General features: G+C 45.8%; 1 protein-coding gene across 1 annotated transcript in view; it reads right to left on the bottom strand.

Annotated features, from left to right (window-relative positions):
• WWC1 (WW and C2 domain containing 1) overlaps positions 1–19,100 on the bottom strand; it is a 535,977-nt gene that overhangs the window by 50,545 nt on the left and 466,332 nt on the right. Inside the window, exons 17-21 of the mRNA XM_069654296.1 lie at positions 8,441–8,541; positions 7,599–7,731; positions 2,752–2,916; positions 1,455–1,547; positions 975–1,205 (exon numbers count right to left, since the gene is read on the bottom strand). Of these exons, the coding sequence (XP_069510397.1) occupies positions 975–1,205; positions 1,455–1,547; positions 2,752–2,916; positions 7,599–7,731; positions 8,441–8,541 (723 nt within the window). The remainder of the gene's footprint in view (positions 1–974; positions 1,206–1,454; positions 1,548–2,751; positions 2,917–7,598; positions 7,732–8,440; positions 8,542–19,100) is intronic.

The following is a 19,100-nucleotide window of genomic DNA, read 5'->3' as shown; positions in this document are numbered from 1 at the left end:
GCTCTTTCTTCACAATCTCTTTCTTCGAGCTGTACCACACACTCCTTGTGCTTTCTCTCTCTTTCACTCATTGCCCGTCTCTGAGCCCCAAAGCACTGGAATTCTCCCCTTCTCTCTCTCTACAGTCTCTACCTAGTCTTTCGCTCTTTAAAAATCCAGACTTAAAGATCACCTTGTATCCTCGTGATTTTCTTTGATAAATTTCGATTTTTTTGTACCATTTTGTTCCTCACGTAAAGTGCTTAGGTGCTTTATAAATGAAATAAAAATAAAACAATCAAATTTTAGGTTCTAAGAGTTGGGATCCGTCATTCTTGATGGCACCATTTATTTGGGAGTAAGCCTCCAAAGGGCCAGTACATTTGTGAGATTTCTGTTTTGCTGGTATAAGTGGGGAGAAGTATCTAGAGGGGAGTAAGCTTCGGCTCTACCAGAGGGCGTCCTGCAGGAAACTAAGGCAGGATGCTGCATGCGACTGTCCTCTGCTCAGTGACGGGAACTGCCATTCCACCCGTAGGCCCATCATGAACAAGCTTTGGGAGGCCTCCCAGCCCCCAAGGTAACCCAATTAGATGTCCCCAGCATCTGGCAGGGGACACTAACAGTAGGGCAGCTGGCTTTGGGGGCCAGCGGATGCTATTCCCAAGTCCTTGCGATGATGACAAAGTCTTCCTATGCATGATTGTAGATTTATTATTCTAGATAGCCATTGATTTATCAACTCCAGCTATATAGAGAACTCAGGTGAGATTTTCAGAAACCCATTGATGACGGTCAAGAATCATGCGAAGGAAAAAATACTGTTAATGAGTAATATCGCGTTGTTTTAGAAAACCTTTTTTGGTAGACAGAAAAAAATGTCATGGACAAATACATGGCAAATTTCTCTGTGCTCAATCATGTCAGATATCAACCCTGGGCATTTTCATAGCTCTGTACCGTTACATAAATGTACAGAACATTTCTTTGCCTACCTGTTTCTCTACTTGTGTGAGCAGAAGCTTGAAGCGGTCATCTTCCTTCACCAGCTGAGGCAGCTCATTTTCACCTTGGCGTTTTGCTTGCTCAAGCTGTTCTTTCAGCTCTTTCAGCTCCGAGATCTCCTGTGAGAGCTGATTATGCCATGTCTTTGTAGCCTGTAAATCCAATTCCAGGTCCAAGGACGTGCGAACTATACGCTCCGTGCTAAAGGTCTTCACAGTGGGCTGAAAGTATCATGGAGGGATTCAAGTAAGCAATCAATATGAAACGGTCAATTCATCTCAAACACATTAATTGTTTAGGTCTTCAATGTTCCTGCTATAAGCTGAAGGTGGAAAACAAAACTACACCATTGAGTTGAAATCATCGTTTTTATTTATGTAACGGTAGTGCTGCAAGCTAAAATTATATATATTTTCCAGTTATATAATGCTGCAGAACACTCTAAATGAGATTTAGGATTATAATCTTACCTGTTTTACCCGTACGCTCTGCCTCTCTGTGGCATTTCTAACAAATGGTGGCTTTTTGGCTAGCGTTGAGCTGTCGCTATCGCTGCGATTCAACTGAAAGGAAATTGAGAAACATTTTAATTATAATGCAAGACTGCTTTACGGTTGTGGGAAGGAACAAGATCATAATATATATATTTATTTATATTTATTTAATTCTGGAAGTGGTGCAGACTGGTGTGCCTTTTTTGTGCCCATCTTCTGGTACTTAATCTAAACCTTCATATGCGGTGTGCACTGTACAAGTTGACCATTACTGTCACCCATCACTTATACTGGCAGGAGGCCGAACGTGGTAAAAGGCAGGTAGGTACGAATTGTTAGGTTTTGCCGGTACACATATTCAGGTGTTTTGAACCACCAGACCTGCAAGGTTCACTACGTGGAGTACCGCATGCAACCTTGGGCAGGCACATGGCAGGAGTTCTATTTTTACTGTCATTTCCAAATTGATCTTAAACGACTAAGACTTTGAGAGTAAATTCCGAGCAACGCAGTACAGCACTTAGTGCTAGCGGCCACTACTGAAACCCTAGCCCAATAAACCTACCGCTTTGCATTTCCTTGCATATTGCTCTTGAGTTCTCTCCAGGAGCCATTCTTTTTAATGCTGAATCCATATACTTGCAGGTCACTCTCCTCTAGGGTTGTCGACTGTTGTCTTGATTCCCCATTTGGAGAAACCAGGTTTGTGCATTAGCCATTGTCAGATCAAATGGATCCTTACACTATTATGTACAGTGGGCACCACATGCATACCCCACCTGACTGGTGGAGACGTATCCGTGACCATCCAGTTCCAGAACCTGCTATACCAAAATTACCATTCCAGTAGGGTCACACTGTATGGTTCATATCATCTGGGAACGATAAATCGCACAGCCCTATCAAATACTGGGGCACCACAACTGTCCGGAAATTGTGTATATTGCCTCATGGGCGATTATTTAAGAAGGATTCTGTATGCACCATAAAACAAAAGGGGCCTTTCAGTCTGGAGAATCAGTGTGTTGTAAATGAGTACAAAAAATAAGAACACACTTGAATGTTGTGTAGGAATTGATCGCCATAAAACTAAAGTCCGGGGTACCTCTGACCTACAAGGACGGCACTTGTTGCAGATGTCCAAAAGCTTAAACAGAAATACAGAAAGCCTAGAACATATGAGAGATATCGATATATATGGAAATTGACCGAATTTTCAAACCGTATTGGTTAGATTTTCTGTAAATGCCCATTTCTTGTTGGCTCATCTTACCCGGCAAATGTATTGGCTCTGTGGCCCCGGAGAGAAGGTCTTGGAGCGGATGATGGTGCTGCCGCGAACAAACGGAGTCTGCATCGGGTTCGTAGGCCTCTTATCTTTGGGGCGCACCGCAGTGGGGGGATGAGAAAAGCCTTCGGTGTTCGTCTCTTTGTCCACCTGTAGAAAAAGTGACACTGCGTTAACCAAAAAGGTTTTCACTCGCTACATTTCTTAGGAGGTCGGAATCTATAATATATGATGTCATTGCTGTTTAATTAGTACATAACAAATACTTGCAAGCACCAGCAAGGTAAATTCCAACTTCAATGGCAGTATTGTGATTCACGCACTCTTATTTCAATGCCACTAATGTGCTTGCTCAAGCAACGTTTTAGCATGTGCAAAGGTACCAAAATACCACAGCACTTTTTGCTCATGTAACATACAACTGGGAACCCTTGCTATTTGGGGGTGGTGCTTCTTTAGCACCCAAGGTTGATGTGTGGATTTTAAAAGTTGTATATGTCAGACATTGGTTAACATGATCTTAAATCATCCCTTGGTGCGTTTTCCCTCATATCGCCTGTGACATCAGTGGCGAAAATCTAACACATCACCACTAATGATGCCAATGCTCACAGCACATGGTTGCGGGCATCAACCACTCTGATGAAAAATGCATCAAGTATTTGCCTTAATTGCAAAAGTACTCTTCCTTTCATGTTCAACACCGGGCTACTAAATTCAAAATCATTGTGCCATTTATTGTTGCCATATATTATTTGTGTAATATATTGCTGTCCTACTGTATCAGTGAATTGCTAAATTGTAGCATACACTGGAAAGTGAGAATGTCATGGTGATATACATGAGCATGATGGACCGGCTGTATTTACAAGCACAATATTGCATGATTCTGGAGTGCAGGAACATGTGAAGGCAAACAAGTGGCGACCAATAGTAGCAGGCTAACTTCAGGTTCAATAACTTGATGCACATAACAATGGATCATACATTCAAACTACACATCCTAGCTGGGTTCCAGTGCACCCACTCAGCACATGGCATTTCACATTATACTCATGTCAAACGTCATTGCCAATTTCTGTTATATCCTGTTGGTACGTAATCGCACGTTTCCATTATGCTCAGTCAATCCATCATTGCCCGACCTGGAACATCGTCTCAAAGCAGGTTCTGCCTACTACAGCCAGACCAAAGAATGCCAATGCTCCAGGTTGTTATCTAGGGCCTAGATGGGCAACAAAGACACAGAGGGCAGTGGACACCGCAGAAAATGCTCTGCACCCACACAGCGTCTGCTATTGGCATGCAGGTTAGCCGAAGTGGACCTGAATACCAGGCCTAGCCCACCTGCAACCCAGCACCAGAAACACCTGAATGTGGCTTCGGAACGTACTTCATCTGGGGACTTCTGGGATCATTCGTTTATTTAGCAATGGGGCAATAACCTAGTTTACCCTGGGCTTATTATTGGAACAGTGACAGAGACTGCATTGGTACTAGTGCCAGTGAAAATGTCCTAGTTTTGGCCTGGGTCAATATCAGACTTGTATGGGTGGAAGCACCCACGCATTAGCCACATGTTTGCTGCTGTTTGACTGATGCGAACCGCAGTATACAGCTTTGCATTGCACTGGCCTGGAGAAGCACACAAATCCTGTGTTTTTGCCATTGCTGAGAACACACACATTGGATCATTGCACCTGCATTTTCTATTTATGGCTCCCAAGAATGGCCAATGGCCAAGAATGGTTGGTCTTTGTGTTTTGACAACATTTGCACCAGTGTTAGGACTGAGACTACAAGCATGGCCATTGTGCCAGCCCTACCACTCATGCAAATTCATTAATTAGAAAATAATACAACCAGAACAAGGTTGGCACCTGGCAGCATGCCAGGTTATGCTTGCCATAAAAGAAGTCCTAACCACACATTCTTGACACATCCCAGTATATTCAGAGTTTGACACTATCCTTGCATATCTCTTGTAGCATATTATCGGTCAGACATACTGACTATAATCCCATTTTTGACAACCACACATATAATTCCAGAATAACCCCACTCTATCAACACACAATTTCAGTATATTTGTTTTCCAGTTGCACAATTCCAGGTTACTGCCGATTTGCACCACACCAGTATATATTAATTAATAGTGATATTCATATTTTAGCAGACAGTGGTAGATTTCCATTTGGTCAACTTAAATCTACTGCACAATATTCCACTCAAAAATCTCAATTGAGCTCCAAACGCCATGGAGAGTACGTTTCCACCTGAAATATCCTGCTTGCGGCGCGCGCGCCGCCCGAAAAGACAATAGATTTCAATTCAATACGCAGAGCATAATGGCAGCCAGAGTGATGAGGCTTGGGACCCCTCGCACGGAAACGTGTCATTGCCCTGAGGCAGGCAAAAGTGTGCCAGCGACAGCATAAGGAGATAAGAGCCGGACTGTTGATGGCACGAATACCCTTGCCAAAGGGTAGAAGCAAAATCAAAGGGGAATCCATCAGAAATGACCATTGTCGTATAGACACAAGTGAAGACAGTTGGGTGTTGGAAACAAATGTACTACAAAGGAAAGATCAATTCAGCATTCACTGTTCCTGAGCAGAACTTGCTAATTTCTCACCTTTTAAATCAATCTACAAAAGTAGCGAGTGAATAGAAGAATCAATTTCACTCCGTTTTACCCCATAACGTGCATGTTCTCTTCCAAATAACTAATGGCAATAGGTCCTGCTCCTTGCCACCCAAACAAATCCATTCAGGGGTTGGAAGACCCGGTGAATCCGGCAATGCGACACCCGCAGGGAGCAGCAGTGGGCATGGGAGAGTGTCGGGGCATTCGCTTCTAGCTTTCACTACGATCTGGGGGCTAACTGAGAAGCGTGCGTCTCTTGGGGCAGCATGTATACATGCACGCCCCCAAACACAGGACGCACATTGCACAAACTTAGTGTAAACTTAAACACCTGTGATCTCACACATATTAAAACCCCTCTATGACCAGATATACGGCAAGAAATATCACCCCTCTACCATATTTATAGATGCTTTAAGTTAACTGTATACCTACACAGCTGATTGCATTTGCTATTTTTGTGCATACAAAGCCTGTTGGCTGTATGTAGATTATCAAATAAATAAATAAATTTGCTAGTTTTAAATCTTTGGATGATTTTTAATTCAAAACGACCCAATGAATATGTCTAAGCATGGATTACAGCTTCGTGGCATGTACATAAAGCATCTGGTAAGCCCGCTAGAACTGTGCAGCCTCTCTTGCTAGCTTCATTTACTGAGCTTCTTGCAATTCATGAGCTCCAGCCCTTTACATAGGTGACCAATCAATGAGGCATTTTCATAAATAGTCTTTTAAACATAGAAAAGGCAACTATGTCTCTAAAAGTGGGAACAATGAAACAGGAGCGGGTGCTGGGAGACATATCTTTGTAGTCAAATAAGTGTTGTGTAAAGGATACACTCTGACACCACTTACTTTAAGAGGTCATGCGGGATGCACAAATGACCAGACTCGGGAAGTTTGCTTTCCAGAGAAGAGTCAATACAATAGTCGATATAAGAAAACAGAAAATACTTCAGGATAAGCAATAGAGCGTCTCATCCTGGAGTGAGAGGTCCACTAGTCCCAGGGGGTGGCCGCAAAAAACATTAACTAGCCAGATGTGGGATTTCTTGCATCTCACACACACGGATATTCAGCACCAATAGTCCTCAACAAGTACAGTTCTCCTCATTGGGTGATGATCCTCTGTTTCGCCTCCACCAGCTGCAGGTACAACTTCGGTTTTGTCCAGAGTTGTAACAGGATTCTCCTCTACCCCTGCACCCGCTTCATTCTAAGTTCCTTGCTTCACATGTTCACATGTTCCACGGCAAGTTGTGTGCGTCCTCCTTCGTTCTTGGCCTGCCTTGGGCCAACTTTGTCTACTTGCGCTTACTATCTTCATAAAAAAACTCATCCAGTCCTACAGCTCCATGTCCTCCAGTTGTTACCGCCTCTTCTTCAAATATCCCAATCTCCTCCTGACAACCCCTCCTACCGATGCCACTTCCTCCTCTTAGTGCAGCCAATGCCAATTATTTATCAACTACTCCTGATGTTACCTCCTCCCCCGGACTGTCACCTCCTCCCACTGGCTTCTTCTTCCCCTCTCGCCTCCAACACACTCAACAGTTCTTGTATCATGCTCTGAACCCCAACTGCCAGCCACGACTTGTGCTGGGCCTATTGGGGTGGGGGGGAGGAAATCATCTTTTCCCCTAGTAGGGACTCTGGGTGATGGTCTGCACCTGTGGTTCCAAGTGTCAGAGGGATGGGATTGGCCATTGCTTTCAGCCTCACTTGGGTCTATGTGAGCCTGAAAGGGCCAGCCTAAATCCATATAAAGACTGGTGGCCATTTTGGATTTCATGTGTGGGTCCAGACGGCCCGTGAGAGCTCATTATTGTAGGAACAAACGTGTGTGCTCTTGTTGTGCATGTACAGGCAGTTTGAGGAGGTCATGAGTATGACTAACCCCAATTGTGCTCAATCACAAGGACTCACTGACAGACTTTGAATTCAGCGGAGATCGATGGAGATCGATGGAATTGTGATGCATTGCCTGTGCGACACAAAAGGACGGACCTGTACTAGTAGCAATTTCTTTTAACCAACAAAATTCTCTTGGTACTAACGTTTACTAAATTCACCTTCTGTTTGCCATATCAGGAATGAAAAATAATAACTACATTAAACATGACGTTCATAAGACAAGTTTTCGCAGTGAGAACGTGATACACATACAGCACACAAACCTTACCTTTATGGCAAGTGAATCCGTGCTGTGCCCTTCCGTTGAGTTGTCTGTGTCCCATGGTACTTTCCCATCATGTAGGTCGTCTTCATTCTCACTGATGCCATCTTCACCTTGAAAAACACCCTCCTCGTCTTGCCTTGAATAAAAGAACCCATCTTTAGTTTAGGGGGGCTTGCACAGCATAGAATCCCTTAGAACCCCCCTCCCTGTACAACTATTGAAGGAAGGAGGGCCTGAGTGATTTGCGTGAGGTGCCCCTTCCTGCCCACGCTCTTCAGAAGAGGTGGGGGTTTAGCCCAGAAAGATGCACAGATTTTGAGAGGATGCTGTGAAAGGGAGGACAGGCACAGCAGCTTTCATTTTCATGTTCACTGGTAATTCAATTGTAAAGCTACTTATCCCTACTTTGGCAGACCAGACATCTAAACAAATTGTTTTACAGAGTTATCTACTGGCGGCCAAGAAGTGGAATAAAGGTATTCAGACTGCCCCTTTAATATGAGGAGATGCCATTTTTGTGAAACCGAGGCTGCAGTAATATCAGATGAGGTGAATTTGATGATGTGGAATTCAAAATGGCTACAACAACGATGATTTATATACAATAACTCAACACAGAAGCTTATTTGGGAAATCCTTGATTAGTTCGTCCATTAGAACTAGTTCATCAGCAAGTGTCAGTTCACCAAGTGGCTGTTGCTCAAATCTTCCAGACAACTCTGGTTTCCAAGCAGTACAAGCTACTAGGCCCAGGCCTATCCAACAGAAAAAGTGATCTGTAATGGCGTTTACTCTGCACCACAGAGCAACTATCCTGTGACGCGTTACTATGGCAGCATACGTACCAGCTCTCCTCTGTGGTTAAAGTGCTTCTGCTGTCCTCCAATCTCTTCTCCACAGCTTCTAGTTCCACAGCAGTCTGTTCCAAAAGTGCGCCCACAGAGTCCTTCAGAGCAAACAGGCAGGAGAGCGTTACTTTGTAAAACATTGCAAAGGAGTCATATGTTTAAACTTCTACAATAGTTCACATTACCATGACTAACTTCCATGTAAAGAGTCTTTTAGATTCATACACTCAAAACACTATTACACGGATAGACTCTTATAAATATTGTATCCCAATTTAAGAGAAATGCAATTATTATTCTGTGCAGCGGAGAAGCAGACCAGAGAATGAAATAGCCCAGCATGTCAAACTTCTGCGGCAATGATCAAGTAAATGCTCTCCTGCAGGGTACCGGGGTACCGGTTTGAATCCTAGAAAGGATGGCTCAGCCTGTCATTCTCTCGAGGTTTATGAAGGGACAATCAGTGAGTTGGTTATAAACACTAATCGTTTGTGCATCAAAAGACAAATGGGTGGCGATACCGTGTGTTACAGAGCTTAGAATTAGGACGAATCTGGTCGAATTACCATTATTATTATTATCATATGTGCTACATATGGAAAATTCGTTTTTGGTGCTACGCACACATAAAATGTGCATTTTATTTATTTGGAAATCCTTTTGTTATATTCAGTCGCACATTGAATAAAGAAAATTTCACAATTATAAAATGAAAACCAATTGTTAAATTTCGGTACGTCCTGTTGGAAAACACGTTCCCTTTCAAACAATTTCTCTGCTCATCAGAATTGCAATTAAGTTTTCAACGAACCTATCGGAACATGGTTAACCAGAGATGCACACCAAGAAAACAAAATCAACGTTTCACTACCCCAAGAAGCCCCTTACGTAGTAAAACATTATAATTGGAGTAAACAAAGTAGTCGGAGAAAGAAAACAATAGACAGTAAATGGGCAGGTAAAATCAATTAATGTTGAACTCCTAAAATAGTAGAGTTCAAAATAGGAAGTATTTCTAAAAAAAACAAAAAAGAGGTTTGCACGTAGCAGTTCTTCTAGGAGTTGCTTGAAATTCCAGAAAAGATCCCACAGGTGGGACAAAGTGCATGTCACAGATTCACAACTATCCGCTTAACGGTGGAGTCCATTGCACAATATTTAGATATTACTGCCAATAATCACCCAAAGGAAACCACTTTCCAGCATTTCTGAACGGAAACAATGAGTGTAAATAGCGTCAGTAATAAACGTCGCCCACAGACATTTGTTCATGCTTGATAAATGAAGCACAGTCTGGGCAAGATTGATTCCAAGAGAATCTTCTGGCCCAATGTTGCCTGCCTGACCCATGGGGCTGAGGGCCTCCTCCTGCTCCATGGAGCAGGGCCTGAGGGTGAAGGAGAAGATCCCCCCCCTGGTAATCGGGTAAGTGCTCACCAAACACGCATCAGTTAACTCTTTCTGCTCTATGTGATTGTAAGGTGGTCCTTTGGCCTTTATGGAAGGCCCTGCAGTCGAGCAAGTCTTTGCATTCTGAAAGAGCAGAATACGGCTCAGTGGCACAGTGAAGGGGAGAATTATCCACAGAGAGGCTGCTGCAGCAAAGAGCTCTCGCAATCAAATGCATGCATGAGACTTGCCATGAATCCAAGATGGCAGACTCGCCTTGCATAGGCTTGGTTCGTGGACTACTGAAAACCAGCTTCAGAATGAAAACTGCTGATGCAGGGATTCAATAAAGAGAGCCAATCTCACACCAGTTCATGGAATCAAACATGTGTGCAGACACTCATAGTGAGGCAGATCCAAGGGGAACAGGACTCTGTCACTTAAAAGGTGCCCCTAGGAAGCGCCTAGGCGAGTTTGGAGAAAGTGGGAGTATGAAGAGGTCTAGAGAAAGCAGAGCCTGGATGCAGAGAAGAGGTTGAAGGTGTTGTGGGTATATTTTTCTGCAATTATGGACTCACATTTCCTAAAGCCTCTAGGACTGCTCTATTGCTCAATACCTTTGATACATGTTTTAGAAGTAATTCTCCAATTTGCCTGCTGCATAGGTTGGTTGTCAGAGGCCCATGTGAAAGCAGCCATTTCCCGCTGTGAATTTATCAATGCCCAGTTGTTGACCTTGCTTCTAGTGACTGCACACCAAGCTGTGACAAAGTTTCCTGCTTGGATCTTTGGATGAAAAATCAGGTGACCATAGAGGCACTTGACCAAATGAAGGCAACAAATTCAGCTATTGGTGCACAATGTTCCATTAATTGGACCAAGTCATAGGTTCACCCCTGGTGACAATCCTCTGTATTGATAACGTAGTTTGTTGAGGTGAACCTAGGGATCCTCCGTCTACTGCCCGAGGAACCACCTTGCCCCTTTGTGGAAAGAGGAGACTGCGAGAAACATCATACACCTGACAGACTAGAGTATAGGCTGGGGCAGAGATACAAGCATCTGGAGCAGCATAAGGAGTACAAACTGAAGGACAGAGATAGGAGGAAGCAAAGAGAAGATGTAGACACGGCCCCTTTAAGATCAAGTTTATCCAGGATCAGAAAGGAGGCAGAGAAGCTTAGGTGCTAATGAATAGGGGCAGGTCCCTCAGAAAGGGAAAGGTCCAATATCACATCCAGCCTCCCCAGTAGAACCTCTGGGCCCAACACTGGTGGCTGGCATCCCTCTCTCGTGCTGCTGCCTAGACCTAGAGTGTGGGGGCATCCAGGCCTAAATATCAAGTATCAACCCTCTCTTTCCTTTGGGGAGCAGGAGCCCCCTTCCCACTGCTGGAGCAGTGGCCACCACCCCTGCAGTACAGCTGGAGCTTCATCCTTCTCTGAGGTATGCTAATATGGCCACTAGCGACTCTGTGAGCATTTTAGAGTCCTGCAACCCTTCGATGTGAAAATCTGCATTCCGCATTCTGAATTGCCCAAATTGCGCTTCCTGCCGAGTGAAGCTGTCCCTGGAAGCAGCAGACGTCTCCTGCAAGAGTATTGTGAATCTCGCCATTCATCACCACGAGGCTCTGCCACTTCAAAATGGCCGCTCGTGTTACTGCATGTACATTGCAGACCTAACTTCCTCATGCCACCATGAGCGCGATGTGATTGGCCTCCACCACCTACTTCTAAGCCTATGACATCGCCGGCAGGCGAGCGCCGGCCCACCAGCAAAGGCACATCTCTAAGGCTACGACCCCTGTCTGGAGCCTGATGAGCCCCCGCCCGCTGCTCTCCTGACTTCTCGTTCCCATCTCAGGCCTCAAAGAGGTAACCCCTCCACTACTGCACCCATACCTGATTGGTATTGCTATCCCCTACCCCTTTCCATACCGTGCACAAAGCCTTCCCGCCTCCTGGAACCGGGTCCCATATCTCCTCCTGCTGCCACCAGACCTATCCGCGCACTGATCACCAGCATTGCCGTACCCCCACCCCCTAACATGCACTGTCTTAGTGCTGGGGCCGGCAGAATTTAGATGCTAGTGCACATGCTTCTACGCACTACACCACCGCTCCCCCCCGGGATCCACAAGGTCTATTGGAATAGAGGCACGCATCCTAGACCCTCATCCGTCTAAATGAGCCTCACCCCCACCAGACTGTGCCTCACCACCAACACACATGCAACACTCAGCATGTTTTGCCACACATGTCTTGTTATTTGATTGCAGCGCCCCCTACCTACCTGTATTGCCATTTGCACGCTGCACTCTCCTTGTTGCACCTTGATTGTTTGCACTGCCATTGGTTTGTCTCTGCACCATCTGGTCTTTTACATTGCCCTAGCATACTCGATTTTAGCCATTTGTGTATCCTATCTGCAAATCCGAATTTAGCCATTTGTGTATCCTATCTGCAAATCCGAATTTAGCCATTTGTGCATCCTATCTGCAAATCCGAATTTAGCCATTTGTGTATCCTATCTGCAAATTGAACCACCCTCTGCTGCATTCTACTAGTATAGGCGATTTAGCCTGTGTGTGTTGCCCTAGCATATTCGATTCTAGCCATCCTGTATTAATCGCATTTGGCCCATTCTGTGATACATGCTCCCTGCTTAAGAGTAACATATTTAGGATGATATGATAGTTTATTTATAACGCGCTTAATACCCAGAGGTTTCTAAGCGCGGACCCGGGGATTGAACCTGTGTTGCTCCGAGTTGTGTTGCTTCCAAGCCAAGCACGTTGCCGCTGAGCTATCCTCTCAAGATTATCTCTAGAGCCCACATGCTAACGGCACAGAGTACTCACCTACAGCATGTACTACCTGCCACTCTACGCATGCCTATTAAGTGCGCTACTCACTGAAATTACCACACCTCACCTCCCTAGCGTAGAGCTTAACCACCACCATTACAATGCCACCAGTAGTCCTCTCGCCATGAACAACCTGCCCAAGCCTCCACACACCCCACAAAACCTAACAGTGACTGTGGTGCCTAACCATAACCTGAGATTGGTCAGACTCAGAGCCCGCACCCTCCCCTTCCAACACCATGCCACCCCAACACTCGTCCCACACAGAAACCGCCGACTTAGCTCATGCACCACCAAAGTAAATAAACACCACCACCGTGACAATACCTCTATATGCCGCAGCACTAAGCCCACTCATATCACACCTAGCAGCAACTCCTACACTCAATGTACAACCGCAACCAAGTCAGACTCTCCCACCATACCCATTAAGAACCTGTGCCCTACGCTATAGAAGTGCGCTTTAATCAATGCACGCTCTCTCAATGCCCACGCCCTAGAAGTAAATGACTTAATAACCACCCAAAACCTAGACATACTCGCTATCACAGAGACCTGGCTCAACGAAGCTTCCGGCCCAGCCATCACACTAGCCTTACCGCAAGGATATAACATCGTTAGACAAGACAGGACCGCCAAATCAGGAGGGGGGGTAGCCCTTATTCACAAAGAAACACTATCTATCAGAACCATATCCCACCAAGAGGAAGGGAATGTTGACATTCTATCAGTCAAACTAGCACTCTCACCAAACAGTACAATAAATATTCATATCATATACCGTCCACCTAGCCCCACCGCCAACTTCACAGGTCAAGTCAATCACCTCCTAGGAAACAATATTAAGAAAGCCACCAAATCACTACTTATAGGAGACTTTAACCTAGGATTCAACGATCCCAAGGACAAAACTGCTATTTCTCTAGCCAAAAGACCTCCACGACCTAGGTTTCTCTCAAATAATCACTTCGCCCACCCACGCAAAAGGACGCATCCTAGATTGGATCTTAGACCATAATTGTAACACAACCATAACCTCCAATGCTAGCCTCCCATGGACAGACCACAACCTTCTTCAATTCGACATCCCAGTCTCAATATGCACCAAAGTGCCTACCACAGCACCGGCGAACTTAGCCAGAAGTGCCAAAAAACTCACTGCGGACAACGTCAGTGCATACCTTAACCTGCCATGCCTCGCGCCCCCCTTCTCCTCAGACCCCAACATCCTTGCAGATATATTCAAAGACACCATTACCATGGCTCTCAACACCGTTGCCCCATTGGAAAACAAAAAAAGAGAAAAAAATCCTTCGACTCCAATTCCTGGTTCAGAGGAACTCCAGACTCTGCATGAAGACAAACGCTAGGCGCTCAAAAATTGGCAGTGCAATCCCTGTACCTCCACAAAAGATAACTTCAAATCCACAGCCAAAAAATACAAAGACGCCATCTTCATTGCTAAATCCAAAACTTACAACCACTGTATCTCTGCTGCCAACTCCCACTCCAAAGAACTCTTCAGTATCTTCAAAGAATTAACTGTACCGCCCACATGCCCTGATGAGATCGTCAAAGATGAAGCATGGTGCACATGCATACAATCAGCGATGCTTACAAAAATAAACCTCCTCCAAAACAAGATATCTCACCACTACAAAACTCTTCCTAAGCAAAGCCCTCATGTACAGTCACAACCAAATGTAAAAACAAGCAACATGCCTAAATTCTCGTTCACTGAAATCTCTGAAGCCGATGTCATTGACATCCTCAGACACCTCAAACCTTCACAATGTAAAGGTAATGTGTGCCCCCCTAAAATCATCAAGGGATGCGCTGAACCACTCGCCCCTATTCTCACTGCATTCATCTATGCTTCATTCAAAACGGGCATAGTCCCAGACAGCCTTAAAGAGGCCTGGGTGTGCCCTCTTTTAAAAAAAAAATAACGTTAGACCCCGCTATCCCCAATAACTACCAACCTAAAACAACTGTTCCATTCCTCCTAAAAATACTAGACAAGGCCGCCCACAAACATATTCAACTATACCTTGAATCAAACGCAATCCTAGGAAAAAGACGATCTGGGTTTCGCAAGGGGCACGGAACCAAAACCGCCCTTCTAGACCTAAAAAACGAAATCACTAACATCCTTGACAAAGGCAAGCCCGCACTTCTCTTTCTCCTTGACCTTTCAGCAGCGTTTGACCTGCTAGACCACATCACACTTACCAGTCATCTGACGCATGCAGCGCACTTCTCTAAGGACGCTGCATCCTGGGTGACCTCTTTCCTAGAGGGCAGAACTATGAAAGTGTTCTCCAACACAGCTCATGCAGCACCCTCCATCATCCACTGCGGTGTCCCACAAGGCTCATGTACTGCCCCCACGCTCTATAATCTTTTTACCAAGCCCCTCTTTGATAAACTGGACGCACTTGGGATCACATACAGAAATTACGCTGATGACACTCAGGTTCTCCTTCCCCTTCCGGGACATTATCATCAAGACTCCACGACCCTACAGCAAATCTATACCTCCAAACAAGCGTGGATGGCCACCAATGGCCTCTGCCTGAACGGGGACAAGACCAAAATCCTCATTCTAGGACAGAAATCCACTCTCTCCAACCTCAACCCGCTGTACCTCAATTTCAACATAGATAATTGTGTCATCCCAGTATTATCTTCAGTCAAAACACTAGGGGTTCACATAGATGCTACCCTATCTATGGACAAACAAGTCAGCACCATAGTCTCGGCCTCCATGCTGAGCACTAAACTCATCAATGCAATAAAACCATTCCTAACGAAGGATAACTGCCACTCCATAGCTAGAGAAACCATAGGAGCCAAACTAGATTACTGTAACACACTCCTAGCCGGCACCTCCAAAAAAAAACTATCGAGGCTGCAAACAACTCAAAACAACGCTCTTAGAGCAGCCCTCAGCATACCAAAAAGGGACCACATCACTCAAGCCAGGAAGACAGCCCACTGGCTCCCAGTCAAGGACCGCATCTCCTTCAAAATTCTCACAACCACTCATAAATTCATCAACCTCTCAGCACCATCATACCTATCTGATACCCTATGCATATCGCAATCCACCAGACCGACCAGATTACAATACACCAATCAACTAACAATACCTCGCATCAACAGGACAAAAGCAGGAGGTATAGGCTTCCCCTTCCTCGTACCTAAGCTCTGGAACTCTCTCCCCACTGACCTCAGAGCTGAAACATCTCTCTTCTCCTTCCGCTAAAAACTCAAAAGTACCCTTTTCAACTAACCTTGCTCCCCTAGTTACCTGTCCCTCAATGCATGTATGTAACAAAAGAACAATATCATCCATTGTAACTCCTACGGACGTGAATTGTATGTAACTAATTATAAGCAACACTGTAACAAGCGCCACATTGCCTTCGGTCTGCTGTGCGCTCAACAAATGTGAATAAATAAATAAATAAATAGAAGCAAGACAACAAGAACACGATTCCAAAGAGAAACCAGCATGAGAAGAAGAGGAAGCCCTGCCCAAAACCCCAGCAATCAAGAGGCAAGTGTAGGGACACGTAAACGTCCAGACTGACCAACATCCAGACTTAGCAACAGACACTTTAGAGATAGAAGCCTGGAATTTGAGAGACTCTTAATCTGTATGACATGAGGAAATCCGATGATTTAAACCTGGGACTTCTGTGGAACCACTGGAGAAGCCATCCTGATGGTTCTTTTTACAGTGGTTTCCTTTAGTTGGTTTAGTTTAGCGCCATTTCCCTAGTAATCCTGCCTGAGGAATAATGATTTGACTTTCTTGCATCTAGAGGTTTCACCAAGCTTGAGACATGCTCACAGATTCCAAGCCATAATCCCTTCACACATACCCCTGCAAGGTCTCCTGGCTTTTTGACAACAGGCAAAGGAAAAATAGAAAGTTGGTTAGGGGTGAAGAGGAAGGGTAGAGTAGGAAAGTGTAGCACCCTTCAGTTTTCTGTATATTGTATTTAATGACCATGCTGAATAAAAGTAATAACCTAAGCTGGTGTACGCTGCTCCTCCTCGGCTTTGTTGCAAAGCCCGTTTGCACACAAGCATACTGACCCACAGTGAGGCAAGGACACAATTCTGGAATCAAATTTACCCTCATCCTTAATTGAAGGGAATGGAAAACGGTTGGTGCAGTGTGATGAAAAGGAAGCATGAACTTGCTGGTCTGTCCATGGTATGGAAGCACAGTTAGGATTTTATTCACAGTTCACTCAATCCAGAATCTTTCACAAAATCATTAACCAAATGTGTAGCATCTGGCACCAGTCCTCGCACGGGTCAGGTGACCGGCATGCCTGACACCAAGTGGTCACATGACCATAGTTAATGTATATGTGCAGGAGGCACGAATAAATCAGTTCCCGCTATCCAGAAGTCCTGTGTGGGTGTGTTTATTGTGCGCTGCTGCGCTTCATCCCCACAGTGAAGAACACTATAATGGCGATGAGGCAATAACCCACAACCACCGCTGGCCCGGCGCGGTTACTGCAGCTCCTCGCCCACACCATACCATCCGCTGCAGCTTCACCTGGCCCCCTTGAGCACATAAGAGGGAGCACCTTGCTAGTGGTGCTGCAGGGGCCGGCTTTGAGTGGGAGGAGCATCCCAGACCAGCATTGGAAGACTGCCGGAAAGCACTAGAGGAAAGGCCTCATGCTTTGAGAGGTCCGGCTGCAGTCAGCTCACACACCAGCAAGAAAGAGGTGAGCCAGCCTCAGAGGGTCCAGTATAGCCTGCACTACAAGGGACTAGCACACCCCTCCAAGTGAGAAGGGCCTCACAGAGACCACAGCAATCCAGGAGGGAATACTGCGTTAAGCAGCATCAGTGACTAAGATGCAGGCCAGGCCCCAGCTGCCCCTGAACCACAAACAGCACGTGGGAGGGACGCTTTACCACTACCGTCACTGCTCCCATTCGACGCCTCAGACTCAGCCAGTCTGGGCCCATGGTCATGATGGATGAAAGAATTTGATGCACACCTCGACGTACTTGGCCCACAGGAAGACAAGCGCATCATAGGCCTCCTCACGCTCACTGCTGGTCCTGAGGTGAGGGACATAATTTTTGAACTACCGGAGGATGAGAATACAAAAACAAGGAGCTCAAGACTATCCTAAGGGAACATTTTGCCATTCACAAGATTGTAGATTACGAGAGGAACATGTTTCACACCACGAGGCAACTCCCAGGGGAGAGCATGGCCAAATTTATAGCACTCCTCCGCTCAAAGGTGAAACACTGCGAATTCCAACAGTACACAAACAACAAAGCCATCAATTTGCAGGTGATTGCAGGATGCAAATCCATTCCACTAAAGAAGAAACTGCAGCAGGTGCCACACTCAGTGGCCGAAATACTAATACTAGCAAGAACTATGGGCCTCATTGCGAGTTGCCCGGTAAAACCGGGTTCATTACCGGCATGCCGGAATAAGCGGGTCCGTGCACGTATGAACCTGCTAATAGCGGGTCATTACGAGTGCGCGAGCACGCGCGTTCCCCCATGCCGGTAGTGGCAATACCGCCATGCCGGTAAACGGCCTCCAAGCCCCCTATACCAGCAACGCGGGGCCCGCCCATTGCGCTACCGCCTCACACTAACCCGTAAATACCGTCACGGTAATACCGGCATGTTACCGTGTTCGCAAAAAACGGACCCGGAAATTACGTCATCGTGCAAGAACGGGAAATGGGCCGGCGGCCATCTTTAAAAACACAATCCATTGCCATCCTCCATTACTACCACTACACCCGTGTTGTTGAGTGCCAAAACACAACCAGGATGTCAAAGACCACCGGAAAAAGCACACAAAGGAAGAGGAAGCAGCGCTTTTCAGATGCTGAATTGACAATGCTAGCGGACACCCTACAACAGCATGCTGACATAATCCGAAGCACGGACCTGAAGCATGCGGCCCAAACGCGTAAAAAACAGGTGTGGCAGGAGGTTGCGCAGAGGGTAACAGCAGTGGGGAGCACCCCAAGGAGTGTCCGGGATTGCAGAAAGCGCTGGGACGACCTCCGCCTCCGTGTCCGGAAGATCCTTGCGGAGAACCGTAGGGCCGCAATGGCGACAGGCGGTGGCACACACTACCCTGTTAAGCTCACCACATGGGAGGAGATTGCAAGTGGATTCATCGACCCAGAATCCATAGAGGGGATCGGAGAGCAGGAGTTCGGGGCAGCTACTACAACAGAGGAAGGTGAGTGAACCATCACATCCACCAATAAAGAAACATGATGTGACACAAATGAGGTGGGAGTCCGATTAGGCAAGGCAATTCCTTTACCCAAGGCAACATCAACTCACCAACAGAATACTGATTGCCACCCCCTGCACCAC

The sequence above is a fragment of the Ambystoma mexicanum genome, chromosome 3q (genome assembly GCF_040938575.1).
Source record: "Ambystoma mexicanum isolate Mex_15411 chromosome 3q, UKY_AmexF1_1, whole genome shotgun sequence".
NCBI lineage: Eukaryota > Metazoa > Chordata > Amphibia > Caudata > Ambystomatidae > Ambystoma > Ambystoma mexicanum.
The sequence above is the reverse complement of the archived record's forward strand: the minus strand, read 5'-3'. Positions and strand labels throughout refer to the sequence as shown.